Source organism: Ornithorhynchus anatinus, chromosome 14, assembly GCF_004115215.2.
Source record: "Ornithorhynchus anatinus isolate Pmale09 chromosome 14, mOrnAna1.pri.v4, whole genome shotgun sequence".
NCBI classification, from domain to species: Eukaryota; Metazoa; Chordata; class Mammalia; order Monotremata; family Ornithorhynchidae; genus Ornithorhynchus; species Ornithorhynchus anatinus.
In genome coordinates, this window is record NC_041741.1 from 2,954,587 (window position 1) to 2,970,368 (window position 15,782).

General features: G+C 55.7%; 1 protein-coding gene across 2 annotated transcripts; it reads left to right on the forward strand.

The window, feature by feature from the left end:
- The first annotated feature begins 825 nt into the window (after positions 1 to 825).
- Positions 826 to 13,298, forward strand: CNIH1 (cornichon family AMPA receptor auxiliary protein 1). Of its 2 annotated transcripts, XM_029079022.2 has the most exons (6): positions 826 to 1,190; positions 2,980 to 3,048; positions 3,312 to 3,359; positions 10,074 to 10,186; positions 11,438 to 11,580; positions 12,336 to 13,298. In XM_029079022.2, exons 1-6 carry the CDS (start codon positions 1,110 to 1,112, stop codon positions 12,338 to 12,340), a joined length of 459 nt encoding a protein of 152 aa, XP_028934855.1. In that variant the 5' UTR covers positions 826 to 1,109; the 3' UTR covers positions 12,341 to 13,298. The 2 variants fall into 2 exon arrangements, with proteins under 2 accessions (XP_028934855.1, XP_028934856.1); XM_029079023.2 differs by lacking the exon at positions 3,312 to 3,359 and having other exon boundaries at positions 835 to 1,190.
- Positions 13,299 to 15,782: the final 2,484 nt, after the last annotated feature.

Sequence of the window (15,782 nt, forward strand, 5' to 3'; positions counted from 1 at the left end):
CTGTAAAATGGGGATGAAGACCGTGAGCCCCACGGGGGACAATCTGATGACCTTGTATCCTCTCCAGCGCTTAAGAACAGTGCTTGGCACATAGTAAGCGCTTAACAAATATCATCATTAGTATTATTCTTCTCTGGGCCTCAGTTCCCTCATCTGTAAAATGGGGATGAAGACCGTGAGCCCCACGGGGGACAATCTGATGACCTTGTATCCTCTCCAGCGCTTAAGAACAGTGCTTGGCACATAGTAAGCGCTTAACAAATGCCATTATTATCACTATTATTATTATTAACAAATACCATTATAATAATAAAAGGTCAATCGTACTCAGGAAAAGGGGGGGCAGGATGATGGTGAGGAGGCTTGGAGGCGCGAAGGAGGCTGCGGCCGGTAGGGGGCGGTAGGAGAGGGCAGGGCGCTCCGCGCACGCGCAGAGAGGGGGGCGCGGCGGCGGCGGTGAGTGGTTTGATCCAGCAGCCTCCGCGCACGCGCAGAGGGCGAGGCGGCGGCGGCCGTGAATGGTTTGACCCGGCAGCCTCCGCGCACGCGCAGAGAGGGGGCGAGACCGCGGCGGCGGTGAGTGGTTTGATCCGGCAGCCTCCGCGCACGCGCAGAGAGGGGGCGAGGCGGCGGCGGCGGCCGGGAATGGTTTGACCCGGCAGCCTCCGCGCACGCGCAGAGAGGGGGAGAGGCCGTGGCGCGGGAATGGTTTGATCCGGCAGCCTCCGCGCACGCGCAGAGAGGGGGCGAGACCGCGGCGGCGGTGAGTGGTTTGACCCGGCAGCCTCCGCGCACGCGCAGAGAGGGGGCGAGGCGGCGGCGGCGGCGGCCGGGAATGGTTTGACCCGGCAGCCTCCGCGCACGCGCAGAGAGGGGGCGAGGCCGTGGCGCGGGAATGGTTTGATCCGGCAGCCTCCGCGCACGCGCAGAGAGGGGGCGCGGCGGCGGGGAGGGGATGATTTTACCCAGCAGCCTCCGCGGCGGCGGGAAGTGAATGGTTTTCCCCGGCAGCCTTTGCGGCGGGTGTTGCTCGCTCCGCCGCCCGGGCCCGGCCCCGGCCCCTCCCGCTTCTCCTCAGCCGCCGCCGCCGCCGCCGCCGCCTCGGGGCCATGGCCTTCACCTTCGCCGCCTTCTGCTACATGCTGGCGCTGCTCCTCACCGCCGCCCTCATCTTCTTCGCCATCTGGCACGTGAGTGGCCCAGGGTAGCAGCCCCATCCCCCCCACCCCCCCCCCCGCCTCCCCTCAGGCAGGCCATCATTCATTCATTCATCCATCCATGCATTCAGTAGTATTTATTGAGCGCCCACTATGTGCAGAGCACTGGACCAAGCGCTTGGAATCTACACTTGGGCAGCAGGGACAGGCCCTGCCCATTGACGAGCTCACAGTCTCATCGGGGGAGACGGACAAAAGCAATAGCAAATAAGTAGAAGGAAGGGGATGGACACCTCACTAACGAAAGGAAAAGGGTCATAAAAATATATATAAATTTATAAATATATATAAAACCTCCCCAGTGTTGGGGAGGAGCAGAGGGAAGGTGTAATGTCCTTATCCTGAGCAGGCCGCCCCCCCCAAATCCCACCCCCCTCGGGAGGAGGATGGAGTTGGGGAGCCCCTCGCTATAACACCCCCCCACCAATTGCCCTTTATTTTGCGCAGTGATGATAATGTTGGTATTTGTGAAGCGCCTACTGTGTGCGGAGCACTGTTCTAAGCGCTGGGGGAGATGCAGGGTCAGCAGGTGGCCCCACGGGAGGCTCCCAGTCTTCATCCCCATTTTCCAGATGAGGTCACCGAGGCCCAGAGGAGTGACTTGCCCACGGTCACCCAGCAGAGCCGGGATTCGAACCCACGACCTCTGCCTCCCAAGCCCGGGCTCCACGCCGCTTCCTTAGGGTCCCCCCCCCCCCCCCAAAAGTGGAGCAGGGTGTCGCCGAGGATGGCCCACCCCCGGGCACCTCGCCCTCCCGCCACCTTTGCTCTTTGTCCAGGCTCCACGTCGGCTAGCTCGGCCCTCCCGTTGGACCGCCTTCACGTTCACCGCCAAGGATTCATCCGATAGAGTTTAGCAAGCGCTTACTAGGTGCAGAGCACCGTACTGAGCGCTTGGAATGGACAATCCGGCAACAGAGAGAGACCATCCCTGCCCAACGACGGGCTCACCGTCTAAAGGTCTACAGAGAAGCAGCGTGGCTCAGTAGAAAAAGCCCGGGCTTGGGAGTCCGAGGTCATGGGTTCGAATCCCGGCTCTGCCACGTGTCAGCTGGGTGACTGTGGGCAAGTCGCTTCACTTCTCTGGGCCTCAGTTACCTCAATGGGGATGAAGACCGGGAGCCTCACGTGGGACCACCTGATGACCCTGTAGCTACCCCGGCGCTTAAACAGTGCTGCGCACATAATAAGCGCTTAACGAATTCCCACATTATTATTATTAATCGGGGGAGACAGACAGAAACGGTAGCAATAAACAGAATCTTCCTCCCGGGCCGGGGACGGTGCCGGTTCCCGCCGGCCGCTGGACCTCCGCCGCCGCCCTGCTCGGGGGGCAGAGAGAGAGGCCGGCGTGACGGAGGAGAGACGGCAGCCCGGCTAAAGCCGTCCGGGTTCCCGTGTGTTCTTACACGTAGGCTAGCGCGCAAACACGCGAACCGTCGCTTTCATCTCTCCCCGGGTTCTACCCACTGCGTCTTTATTGCTAAAGCAAATTCCACCACCGCAGAGAACGCGCCAGGAGAAGAAAGAGCAAAGATCGTTCGGTAAACGCCTCTGGAGGGTAGAATGGGTCCCTCCAAGGAGGTCGGCCTCATTTTGGAGCCTCTGAACCAGATTCGTGTCTTTCGGCTCCGGTATTTTTAGTTCCCGGGTGCCCAGGGTGGGCCGTGCGAGACCCCGCCTTGGGCCTTCGGCTTCTAGTCCGACGGCCCCGGGTGTCGGCCGGGTGGGGAAGATACTCACCGTGTTCATTTCGTTTTAGATCATAGCCTTTGACGAACTGAAGACCGACTACAAGAATCCCATAGATCAGTGTAATACGCTCAATCCCGTAAGTCACGTTACGTTAAAGCGTTGATCTCTAGCTCCCTATAAGCCCCCTCTGCTGTACCTCGTCGTGTTTAAAAAGAGCCGATGAAACCGGCCGCTCAGTCGCACCCCCTCCCTCTCCGGACGCGGATTTCCAAAAAGCGGGCGGAATTCCGTAGCTTCCCTCTCCCGCTGGGATCGTCCGACTGTCATTAATCCGCCCGTCACCTTGTCGGCCGTCTACTAACGTTCTTCCAATCTGCTTTTTGCATTGTCGGCACAAAGACAGTTGAAAAGGTCAAAAAGATTAAAAGAGTCAAAATTGCATTGAAGGTGTGTACCGGTTTTTAGTTCGATCGATGTTTTACCTCTCCCTTCCCCGTCCTCCCCCCCCCCCCCCCCCCGCCCCTTCACCCCCTTCTCCCCGCCCGGCGGGGGAGGAGGGCTAGGACCGTTTGCATTTCCTTCCGTGCCCTGTTGCCGCTTGCTTGCCCATCTGCCTGCCCGGGAGTTCGGTTCCTCGCTCCGTGCCGGTGCCTGCCTGCTTCTACCGGGGGGGGGGGGGGGGGGAGGCTGTTACATGCGTGCAGCCGGTACACGCATGCCCCGTGCTCGTGTGTCCGCTCCTCCTAAGCGTTGGAGGTGGAGATCGGGGGGCGCTTAGGTCGTAGAGGAGCGTAGTCTAGTGGAAAGAGCCCGGGTCCGGGAGTCGGAGGATCTCTTCCCGTCGTCCGCCGGGTGACCTTGGGCAAGTCGATTGGCTCCTCCGGGCCTGAGTTTCCGAATCTGCAAAATGGGGATTAAATCCAACTCCTTCCTCCCTCGACTGTGAGTCCCAGGCGGGGCGGGGATGTGTCCAAACTGACAACCTTGTACCCGCCCCGGTGCTCATAACAGTGCTTGGCACAGAGCATGCGCTTAACAAGTACTTTAATTATCATTATTACGTGGAAGAAATGATCTAGTTCTGCCAGAGCCAGAAGGGCTTCCCTTCTCTGGTTGTCACGGTGAGAGAGAAGTAGCCTTTCCCCCCCCTTGGGGTAAAGCCTCTGTCTTCTCCAGTCCCCAAGCAGAGAAGCAGCACGGCCTAGTGGCTAGAGCCCGGGCCTGGGAGTCAGAAGGTCATGGGTTCTAATCCCGGCTCCGCCACTTGTCTGCTGTGTGACCGTGGGCAAGTCATTTCACTTCTGGACCTCAGTTCCTTCATCTGTAAAGTGGGGATTAAGACTGTGAGCCCCGTGGGGGGCAGGGGTCCAACCCATTTGCTCGTACCTACCCCAGCGTGTAGTACAGAACCTGGCACTTAGTAAGCGCTTACCAAATACCATAAGAATAATAATAATTATTACCCACTCCTGATAGAGAAGCCGCCTCTTCCTCTCCTTTTCCACTGAGATTTACCTTGAGCCACACAGATGTGACTGCTTTTCCTCAGTCAGCACTAAAAAAGAGCACTAGGCATGGGCTCAAACTCTTTATTTTTTCTCTCTTGGCTCCTAAAAGAGACCTTTGCGCGGAGGCTCTGGGGCCCAGCTGCTGGGGCGGGATCTCGGGTGGTAATAATTAATGATTACGGTACCTGTTTACTGTGTGTCAAACACTGTTCTAAACCCTGGGGGGGATGCAAGATAGGTTGGCTAAGTCCCCCATCCCACATGGGGCTCACAGTCTAAGCAGGAAGGGTAGGATTTAATCCCCATTTCGTACAGATGGGGATTGTATGAGTGAAGTGACTTGTCCACGGTCATAGCTCAGACCAGTGGAGGAGCCAGGTTTAGAACCCAGGTCCTCCGGTTCCCACGGGGCCTCACTGCCGCCCGGCGTGTTCAGGCCGCGAGGCTGCAGCGGAGGATGAAAGGACCAGACGGAGAATCCAGCGCGTCGTGCCTCGGCCCGAAGGACGCGAAGGTCTGGGCTTCCGGCCGGTTATCGGCGATCCTCCGGCCGGTCACTCCCTCTTCCGGTCAGCAGCAGATGGCTGTGGCCAGCAAATGGTGAAGCAACTGGGGGCCTGGTTTCCTTCCTTCCTTATGGCGTCTATTAAGCGCTTACTACGTGCCACGCACTGATTTAAGCGGCGGGGCAGATCTAAGCCGATCAGGTTGGACACGGCCCTGCCCCGCGTGGGGCTCACGGCCTCATCCCCATTCGACAGAGGAGGGAACCGAGGCCCAGAGGAGCGAAGCCACCTGCCCGGGGTCACCCGGCGGACGAGTGGCGGAGGCCGGGATTAGAACCCGGGTGCTTCGGACTCCCCTTCCCGGCTTCCCACGAGAAAGCCCCGGTGGGACGAGGTCCGGAAGCGAGACCCCCGACTGGCTCGGTCGGGAGGACGGGCAGGAGAGACGCGAGGCGAGCGACATTCCTTAGGGGGAGCCTGGCCTTCCGTCCTCTTGGAGAAGCAGCGTGGCACAGTGGAAAGAGACCGGGCTTGGGAGTCAGAGGTCATGGGTTCGAATCCCGGCTCTGCCACTTGTCAGCTGGGTGATTGTGGGCGAGTCAACCGCTCTGTGCCTCAGTTCCCTCATCTGTAAAATGGGGATGAAGACTGTGAGCCTCACAAGGGACGACTTGATTACCCTTACCCCAGTGCTTAGAACAGTGCTCTGCACATGGTAAGAGCTTAACAAATACCAACATTATTACTATTATCATTTTCTGGGCCCCGATTCTTTCATCTGTAAAATGAGGATTAAGACGCTGAGCTCCATTCGGGATAAGGACTGCGTCCAACTTGATTAGCTTGTGTCTACCCCAACGCTTAGTACGGCGCCTGGCACACAGTGAGTGCTTAACAAGCGACAGTTGAACGAAGAAGGTTGGGAAGCTTCTGGGGTGGCAGGATGGAGCATGTGCAGTGGCGACTTAGCAGCCGCGCATCTGACGGTTTTCCCTGTGTCCCTTCCCAGTTTTCCCTTCCAAAGCGTAGGGAGAGGTCATTGTTTGATCACCGTCCGACCGCGAACCTAAACGGGGCGGTGTCTCGGGGGTGCATGTTGGGAGGAGACGTTTTCCTCGTCCCCCCAGGCTGAGTTGCATGCCGTGTTTTCTGGATCTCTGCCTCGGAAAAGGGCCCGGCTTCCACTTTTCGTTTCGCTTTGATCGGCAAACCCGGCAACTTAAAGGAGCAGCTCTCTGAAGGAGAGATGCAGAAGAGATTTCACTCTTTTAACTTTCAGGGTGAGACGCGAGGAGATATCCGGGAGCGCTTAGCGCGATGCCGGGCACGTAGTGAGCGCTTAACAGACACCATAAAAAGTGAGGCAGTAAACTGACTCCTTTGAGGCCCAGTGGGCTTGGCCACAGCCGTTAATTTTTTTTCTTTTTTCCCAAGAGGAGGATAGTAGTGGGAATTGGAAACCTTCCCGGGAGATGTCATTTGAAAAATCGAGGTGCTGCTTTTCCACCGACACAATACGGACCCGGGAGTCGGAGGACCAGGGTTCTAATCCTGGCACTGCCCCTTAACTGCCGTGTGACCTCGGGCAAATCACTTCACTTCTCTGGGCCTCAGACCTCATCTGTAAAAATGGGGTTTGAGACTGCGAGACCTATTTCGGACGGGAGCCGTGTTCATTATCCTGTATCTACCCCAACGCTTCGTACAGTGCCTGGCTTATAGTGAGCGTTTAACATGTACCATTAAAAAAAAAAAAAAGGAATTTGTTCTCGAAATGTTTGATCGGCTGCCTAGTGGAGAATAGAAAAGGATTATCTGGTGAGTATATGAGGTGTTCTTCGGTTATCCTTGGGATGTAACAAAAAAGAGGTGGTTTTTTTTTTTTTGTTCGTTTGAAGCGCTAGGAGCTTCTTGTAATTATTTTAAAGTGATTTAAATGGAGACAGGATATAATTTATCATTTTTTTCCCAGAGGAGTCTCGTGAATAGTTGTTCTCATTTTATATCTGGGCAACCCAACGGTGATGGAGTTCAGGAGTCGTCATTTCTCCTTAGGACTTTTTAAAAAATATTGTTTTAAAGAAGTTTTGAGTAATAACTATTAAAGTTTCCTCTGACAAACCCGAGGACATTTTCTTGTTTAGAAACCATGCAAGTGAACGTTGCATAGTGAATTTGAGTCAGTGGTTTGCTGGGGGTGAATTAAAAACTTTCCGGGTAGTAACTTTAATGTAAGACATCTTGTCCCTTAACTGAGTATAATTTTTTCAATTTTGGGGGGCTGATTTTTGAACTGATTATAACAAAAGACTAGTTTTTACCTATGCTGTTCTGCTTGGAAATCTACTCGAACGGTGGTATTTATCGGGCACTTACTAGGTGCGGAGCAAGTGAACTGAGCACTTCCCTTAATCCTGGGCAACGATGTTAAAGTTTAGGAGATTTGAAAAAAAGCTTTCAATAGGTGAAAAAGAGAGCTCATGATGATATTCGGATTATTTCATCAATCAGTGGTATTTATTGAGCGCCTGCAGGGTGCGGAGCCCTGAACTAAGCGCTTCCTTTAATGTGAGGCACAGTGTTCAAGGTTAGGAGATTAAAAAAAGGTTTCGATAGGTGGAAAAGGAGGGCTTGGCATCACTGGCAGTGTACGAATTATTTCATCACTCGATCAGTGGTATTTACAGAGTGCTTACGGTGTGCAGAACGTTGTACTGAGTGCTTGGGAGGTTACACTGCCAAAGAGCTGGCAGCCACGCTCCCTGCCCACCGGGAGTTTACAGTCGAGAGGGGAAGATGGATTATGGACGGGTTACGTACGTGCTGTGCGGCCGAGGGTGGGGTGAATATCAAGGGCTTAAAGGCTACAGGTTCAAGCGCATGAGAGCGTAGTTGGGGAAGGCCCCTTGGAGGAGTCGGGATTTTACTAAGACTCTCCCAAGCCTTTAGTAGAGTGCTCTGCACACAGTAAGTGCTCCACTAAATACCCCCGATCGATTGATTTGAGGATGGGGAGAGTGGCGGTCCGTTGAATGTGAAGGGGGAGGGTGCCCCAGGCCAGAGAAGGACGGGCAGAGGGTCAGCGGCGAGACAGACGAAATGGGGGTTCGGTGAGTCGTCGGGGTCGGAGCGGAGCCTGCGGGCTGGGCTGTAGTAGGCGATCGGGGAGGTGAGGTAGGAGGGTGATCGAGCGCTTCGAAGCCGACGGTGAGGAGTTTCCGTCGGATGCGGGGGTGACCGGGCAACGGCTGGAGGTTCTCGAGGAGTGAGGGGATGTGAATCGAATGGTTTTTAAAGAAGGACGGTGTGGGCAGCAGAGCTGGACCGGAGCGAGGAAAGGCAGGAGGCAGGAAGGTCAGCGAGGAGGCCGATAGGGTAGTCCAGGCGGGAGGGGATAAGTGATCGGATTAACCCGACGGCAGTTTGGATGGAGGGGAAAATGCAGATTTTAGCGACCGACGGCGTCGGGTGACGGATCGAATATGTGAGTTGAATGAGAGCGGCGAGTCAAGGATAACGCCGAGGTTAAGGGCTTGTGAGACAGGGAGGATAGTGGTTTCTGTGGTGGTAGGAAACTCAAGGAGGAGGAAAGGATTTGGGTGGGAAGATCAGTTGTAGTTCGGGGTGTCGGCGGGAGAGATGGCCTGAAGGCAAGGGGAAACGCGGACTGCGGAATGGGAGAGAGATCAGGGCCGGGGATGTATTTGGGAATCATCCACTTAGAGGCGGCAGTAGAAGCCACGGGAGCGAATGAGTTCTCCAAAGGCGTGGGTGTAGGTGGAGAAGAGAAGGGGGCCGAGAACCGAGCCTTGAGGGACCCCCACAAGTAGGGGGTGGGAGGCAGGGGAGGAGGAACCCACAAAGGAGACCGAGAACGAGCGGCCAGAGAGCCAGGAGGAGAACCGGGAGAGGACAGAGTCAGTGCAGCCGAGGTTGGGGGACGCTCCAGGAGAAGGAGCTGGGCCGCAGGGTCGAAGGCAGCCCAGAGGTCGAGGAGGATTAGGATGGAGTAGAAGCCGTCGGATTTGGCGAGGAGGAGGTCATCGGTGACTCTCCCTCCTACGTTGCAGTGTGACGCAGTGGAGAAGCGGTGCGGCTTAGCGGACGGAGCACGGGCCCGGGAGGTGGAGGACCTGGATTCTAATTCCGGCTCTGCCACTTGCCCGCTCCGGGACCTCGGGCAAGTTTGAACTTCTCCGGATCTCAGTTTCCTCGTCTAATGCCTGTTCGCCTCCTGCTTTAGACAGTGAGCCCCACATGGGACGGGGACTGTGTCTGACCCGATTATCTCGCGTCTACCCCGGTGCTCGCTACGTACTGGACGCTTAACAGACACAGTTAAAAATAAATTGCAGAAGCTTGTATTTTTTTGCATCTGGGGCTTCGTAACCTTGTCCGTGCTGATTATTGTCCGGTCACTGTAGCCCAAAACGTCTAATTTCCATAGGGGTTTTCTGAATATTGAACACGTAGCCTTTTCGATTTTAGTCGGAGCTCGGGAGTAGTAATCTGCAGAAACAGAATTCGGGGGGATTTTGTTTACGGCAATGATTTCCCACCTCGTCGCGTGTCCGGTCTTTCGTTTTGGGTCTCCCCGAAGTATTAGTGAAAGGAAACCGTAGGCTAATTGGTTCGTAAAGGGAACGGTCGATTCCAAATATTCCGGCCGGTCACTGTTGTCCAGTTTGACTGTTGGACCGAGAACACGAAGCTCCGACTCTGAGTCGGAAAGGTGGAGCCAGTCCAGCCAGCTTGCACGGAAGCGGGCGCCGTGGGGGAGAGCTCATTACGAGAAGAAAAAGCGGGTCTTCTCATACCCCGATCCCCGCTTTCCCCTTCCCCGGGGGTAGATGGGTCTCAGGGTTTGGAGGAGGATTTATTCAGCGCCCACCTCCTCCCAGAGGCCTTCCTCTTCTCGCACTCCCTCCTGTGTGGGATTTGCTCCCTTTATTTTCCCCCCAGCCCTTCTGTCCCTACCCCTGATCTGTTATCGTCTCCCATCAGCTTGTCGCGAGCGGGGGACGGGACCGCCGACTGTTACATCGTACCCTCCCGAACGCTCGGTACGGCGCCCAGTAAATGCGACCGATGGATCGACTTGACGCCCGGACTGTTCTGCAGCCTCTAATTCTGTGTTTTTCCTCCAGCTCGTACTTCCGGAGTACCTCATCCATGCTTTCTTCTGTGTCATGTTTCTCTGTGCGGCAGAGTGGCTCACCCTGGCTCTCAATGTACCCCTCTTGGCCTATCACATTTGGAGGTAACGTCTGGACGGGAAATACCATCATCGCTTGCTAAGTTGTCCCCGCTCAGTTCCCGTAGCCTCGGTCGACGAAGGGAGAGCTTTGAAAATTCAGGGCTCGCTCAGTGCGGCTCCGGGGAGATTTCATTGCTCCCTTGGGGCCCCGGAAGGGGATAGGAGAGTAACCGTTTTTCTGTATTTTGTCCGCCTTTCAACCTCGTGGCTGGTAGGCATTTTGGATTTCCCCGTTTTGCTCTCCGCATTGATTCCTAACCAGTCGATAGTATTTTCGGAGCCCCGGCCCATCGAACGGTAGAGTGCCTTGAGAACACAGAACGCCGTACTAAACACTCGGGAGATCACAGTAGAGTTAAGACACAATCCTTGCACACCAGGAGCTTACAGTCTCCTCGGTGCCCAGCACCGTACTAAACACCTGAGAAAGTAATAATAACAGTAATAATAACGATGGTCTTCGTTAAGCGCTTACGATGTGCCAAGCACTGTTTTAGGCGCTGGGGGAGATGCAGGGTAATGAAGTCGTCCCACGTGGGGCTCACAGTCTGAATCCCCATTTTCAGATGAGGCAGCTGAGGCACAGAGAAGTGAAGTGACCCGGCCAAAGTCACACGGCTGACAGGTGGCGGAGCCGGGATTAGAACCCAGGACCTCTGACTCCCAAGGCCGGGCTCTGAAGAGTTGGACACGATCCCACCTGGGAGCTTACGGACTCCTGTGTGCCCGGCACCGTACTAAGCACACGAGAGAGTACAAGATTCATGCACTTGTATCTATTGAGCGCCTACTGTGTGCGGAGCACGGTGCTAAGCGCTTGGGAGAGGACAGTAGACCGGTAGAGTCGGACCCCATCCTTGCCCACGGGAGTTTTCCAGTGTATCAGGGAGAGGGTGGGGGAGAGGGAGAGAGAGGCACAAATACTTTACAGATCAGAGGAAAAATGGAGACAAGTACGAGCTAGAGAGCCTGAGTCGGCGTGCCCGGACGGTGGCTCAAGGCGCCACCTTCTTTACGACGCCAACTTCCTCCGCCGTTCGGCACGCTCGATTCCCTGGGCGGGCCGGGATCGTCTCCGTCTGTTGCCGAATTGTACTTTCCAAGCGTCTAGTACAGTGTCCTGCGCGCAGTCAGCGCTCGGCAAATACGCTCGAACGAATAAATGAATGCACGAAGGGGCTCCCAAGGGGTCTTCCTCCCCCGCAGCCTGCCTGGCCCGCCGGCTGACCGCCTAACGGAGTCCGTCCCTCGCAGGTACATGAGTCGACCGGTGATGAGCGGCCCGGGACTGTACGACCCTACGACCATCATGAACGCCGACATCTTAGCCTACTGCCAGAAGGAGGGCTGGTGCAAGTTAGCTTTTTACCTTCTCTCGTTTTTTACTACCTCTACGGGTAAGTGTCTGGGCTCCTTAAAGCCCGTTCCAACCCCCGCAGGCTCCCGCGCGGCGTAACGGCTACATCCCGCGCCCGGGAGTGAGAAGGTCATCGGTTCTAACCCCGGCTCCGCTGCGTGGCCTCGGGGCAAGTCGCCTTACTTCTCCGGGCCTCGTCTGGAAAATGGGGATGGAGACTGTGAGCCCCACGCGGGACAGGGACCGTGTCCAAGCCCATTTGGTTGTGTTTCACCCCAGTGCTTACTACAGTGCCTGACGCATGGTAAGCGCTTAACGGATAACCACAGTTGTTATTATTCGATCCACTCCCCACCCGTCCGTCCCCTCGGGGCCCACGTCTGCCATTTAGGAGAAGCAACAGCAGCCTGTGGGCGGGGGAAATATTCTTTTTGGAGCCGGGGTGGATTTCCCACGCCTCCACGGTGAAGCGGAGGTTGTCGTTAATCTCCAGAGGGCAAGATTAACCCTGCGTCCCTCGCGAGCGTGCCTGCGCCCTGCCTGTTTTTCCATGCCCATCTCCCCCACCCCGGGCAAAGCCCGGCACCCGCCCACGCCGTCCCCGCTCGGAAACCTGGCCGGGCGTGATCCCTCGTGGTCGGCTGACTCCCCGTATTTATTTTCCCCACACGGACTTCCAGGTTGTTCGAGGGTGGATTCGGAAAGGGATTGCTATCGAGGCGAGGGCGGTTCGACGCGGGTCGAGTGTCGAGGCGGAACGGACGCCCGTTTAACCTCCGTCTTCCTCTCTTGCAGCATGATTTACGTTTTGGTGAGCTCTTAAGGATCCCTCAGTAGAGCCGGCTCCAGTTAAGTGCATGCAAAAAGCCACACAGTGAGAGGACTCGATCCGACCGGGAACCCGTTCCCGAGAATAGCCTCTGGAATCTGTCCCCGTTGCTTTAGAGAAAAAGCGACTCCTTCCTGATTTTTTTAAATGCTTCCACCTTTTACGCTCGTGGAAAGACGTTGCCTACGTTACACGGGGGTAGGGAAATTCAATGGAATCAAGGATAAATGAATACACGCAAAAAAATTACCTCTGGCTTGAAGACGGTTTTAAACTTGCACTCCATAAGGAACAGCCATAAAATCCTCTTAGTAACCGTACTCATTGGTGTCGTCCCTGGGTCCTTCCCAAGTTTCCGTGTATGGGGATTTGTAGCAATTCATATATATATATATATATATTTTTGGGGCGGGGGCGTCGTGCGGAAATGTTCCCTAATGAGAAATCAGCTGTAGATTCTGAGTCCTTTGGAAGGCCTGAAACCTTGGTAGATACGACTTAAAGAAAAAAGATAAAATCACCCAGGCGTATCGATGTGTAGACGGTTATAAGATCCGTTGGCAAACTTAAGCCTAGTATGTTCTTTTTCCCTAACGTGTGGACGTTATAGCCCCGTATATTGCATGGCTGAAAAGTTTCCCAGACTATATCCATCCAACGATTAGACCCGCTTTAATACTTAAGCATAAATCAGTGTGATAGGACTGTATCCCGAACTGTCCGTGAGAGGAGGCATTTAAAACGATTGGAAACGCGTGCGAATTTACAGAACGGATCCGTCCGCTTTCTCCTCCAGTCCGGCGGCGAAGCTACTCTGAAGGCACTGGCAAGTAATCCCTTAGACCTTCCGAAGCGGAAGCCGCGAGGGGCTCTCGTGAACCTGCCTTGCTGTTCCTCAGTGCAATACAATAAAAGCGTGAAATCGAGAAGCCCCTTTCGGTGCGTCGTCTTAAAAGTAGCAGGAGCAGCTCCTCGCAAAGCCCGTTCACCTTTCCCACTTAAAAGCCCGGTTTCGGTTTTCATGAGAATAACCGGCCGCGCTCGGCTCCGCCGGGGGACACGTGTCTTCGCCGCGTGCTTCGGCCGGCACACGAGGGCGGGCTTGGGGAACGTCCCCGTCCGGATGCCTGTGGCGGATGGAGAATCGGAGGCCCGCTTGGCGGGCGCGACTTTTCCCGGCGTGAGTTTCGAGGCCTGGGTCTTCCCTAAAATTCTCGCCTCCAGACCTGACCCGGCCGGCAGTGGACTCCAGCCCGTGGCGGGAAGGGATGTATCTGTTTATTGTTGCGTTGCAGAACGGCGCTCTGCACCCGGTAAGCGCTCACTAAATACCATTGAATGAACGGAGGGATGAATTCGTCCTCCCTCCGTTCAAGCTGTTCGTCTCGGGGACTAAAGAGTTCTCGAGTTTCTCTTGAATTCCCTTTTTCCTGTCAGATCGTCTTCCTCTTTACATCATCTGGCCTTGAGATATAATAGTAGTAATAGAAGCCAACCCCTCCCCTGAAATGCAGTAATGGTTTTTTTGTACTAGATTGTGATTTGTGTGTAGTAAGCATCAGCTTGATTAGCGAGAGACGACGAGGTGATCCACGTTTATAGTAATTCCGGATTAGGGCGCTGCAGTGTAGGATTACGACGAGAAAGATTGCGGTTTGATCTTGGCCTGGGCGAATTGGGACTCGAGAACTCTACGTGCGGATGATACTTCATTTTCTGTCGGCGAGCGACGGGGAACTGCGGAGACGTGTCTGTGAACCGTTCTATAGTGTTCTCCCAGGCGCTCGGTACAGTTGAGCGCTCAGATACGATTGAAAGATGAATGAAAGCCGTCGGATCTAGTAATGGTCTGGGGTGATTTTTTTTTTAAGTGTCGTGGGGGCGTTGAGGGTTCAGCGAATCGTGTTTGGATCGACCCCTAATGGTTTCTCTCTTTCCACCCTCCTTGCTTGTAGTCTTTAGACCTTTGTTGTCTCGTAAGGTAACTTTCAAACCGAGTTTCTCAAATAGAGTAACATTACAGACGTACTAGATTAGTTGAAGAGTTTAGAGTCACTCCGATGGGTCGGTGGCGGTCTCGGAGCCTGCTTCCGAGGGGCGCGGTTAGGGTGTGCGAGGCGTCCGAACAGCAGCATCCGCCCGGCTCGCCGGAACCAACTCTCGAGCCCTTCCGATCCTTGAGACGGGCTGGCCGCCGGGCGCGAGGCCCTTTTAACCGGCCTCCCGGGTCACCTGGCGTGAAAGCCAACCTGGGACCGTCCAGCTCGAAACCCACGAGTAGGATCGGTCACGTCCGCGAGGGCGGTGGGTTTCCAATCAGAAACGAGGACTTCAGCGGCCCGGGGTGGGCAATTTTAATCTCACCCTCTCGGCGTGATGCGGAGGGAAAGGAGGTTGCTTCCGTTGGGGCCCAGTGGCCGAAAACCTGCCCTCTGGATAGCGAGCGGACCGCTCGGGTATATCGACAACTCCCTGGGGCGGCTGGTCCGTAGCTCCACAGAGTGAGAAGACGCGCAGCCCTGCTTAGCGATCGGCCTGCCGACCCGGAGACTGATCTCTGTCAACTATGTGCCAGGCACCGTTCTAAGCGCCGGGGTCGACACAGAAGGACTGGCCGTATCCCACGTGGGGCTCCCCCTCTCGAGCCCCGTTTTCCAGATGGGGTCCCCGAGGCCCGGAGAAGTGAAGCGACGCGCCCGCGGTCGCGCAGCAGGCAAGCGGCGGAGCCGGGATTAGAACCCAGGCCCTTCTGACTCCCGAGCTTGCGTTCTGTCTACTGGGCCCTGCTACTTCACTGTTAATTTGCAAGCGGGGCTGTTAAAAGTATTCATTTGGGATAGCGCTATGAGACGCGGGCTCCCGTTTCATCCCCGAGAGACTTAAATCCCCGGCGCTCACGGTTACCCGCGGGAACCGTTCGATGGCGCCGGGGGGAGCTTAGCGCTACGTTCACGGGGTTCATTTTTCACCGTACGCGATCGTTTTTCTGTTTTAACGGTGGCGTGACTCTCCTCCGTTACAATTTCTCTGTCGTCTCCCCCCCGGGGAAGGGGTAGAATCGTTAGCAGACCCCTCTGGATCTTAGGATCGCCAAGAAGGGCGGGTGGTAGACTGTTCTCGCTCTCCTTTGTTGAGATGTGTCTCACGTCGTGGCCCACGGAGCTTCCGGTACAGTTGACCAAAGAAGGAGGGTCATTCCAGCTTGCGCCATTTCCTCCGGCGTTCGTGCCGTTTAATAAAAAGGAGAAGATTGGTACGGGTGTGGTTTATTCCAAGCCGCAGACGGGGCCGGCTTCCCCTGCCAACAGATCCGAGGTCGGTCGGGAGGATCAGAGAGGCCTCGGTTTCCTCGGTCGATTCAGACGGTGGTTTCGATGAGCGCTCGCTGTGTGCGGGGCGCTAAACTGGACGCT

Excerpts from the sequence above, each read along its gene's own strand:
- CNIH1 (XM_029079022.2), top strand. The coding sequence starts at position 1,110 with ATGGCCTTCACCTTCGCCGCCTTCTGCTACATGCTGGCGCTGCTCCTC. Across the intron at positions 1,191-2,979 it reads TCTTCTTCGCCATCTGGCAC|ATCATAGCCTTTGACGAACT; the intron begins GTGAGTGGCCCA and ends ATTTCGTTTTAG. Across the intron at positions 3,360-10,073 it reads GAGTCAAAATTGCATTGAAG|CTCGTACTTCCGGAGTACCT; the intron begins GTGTGTACCGGT and ends TTTTTCCTCCAG.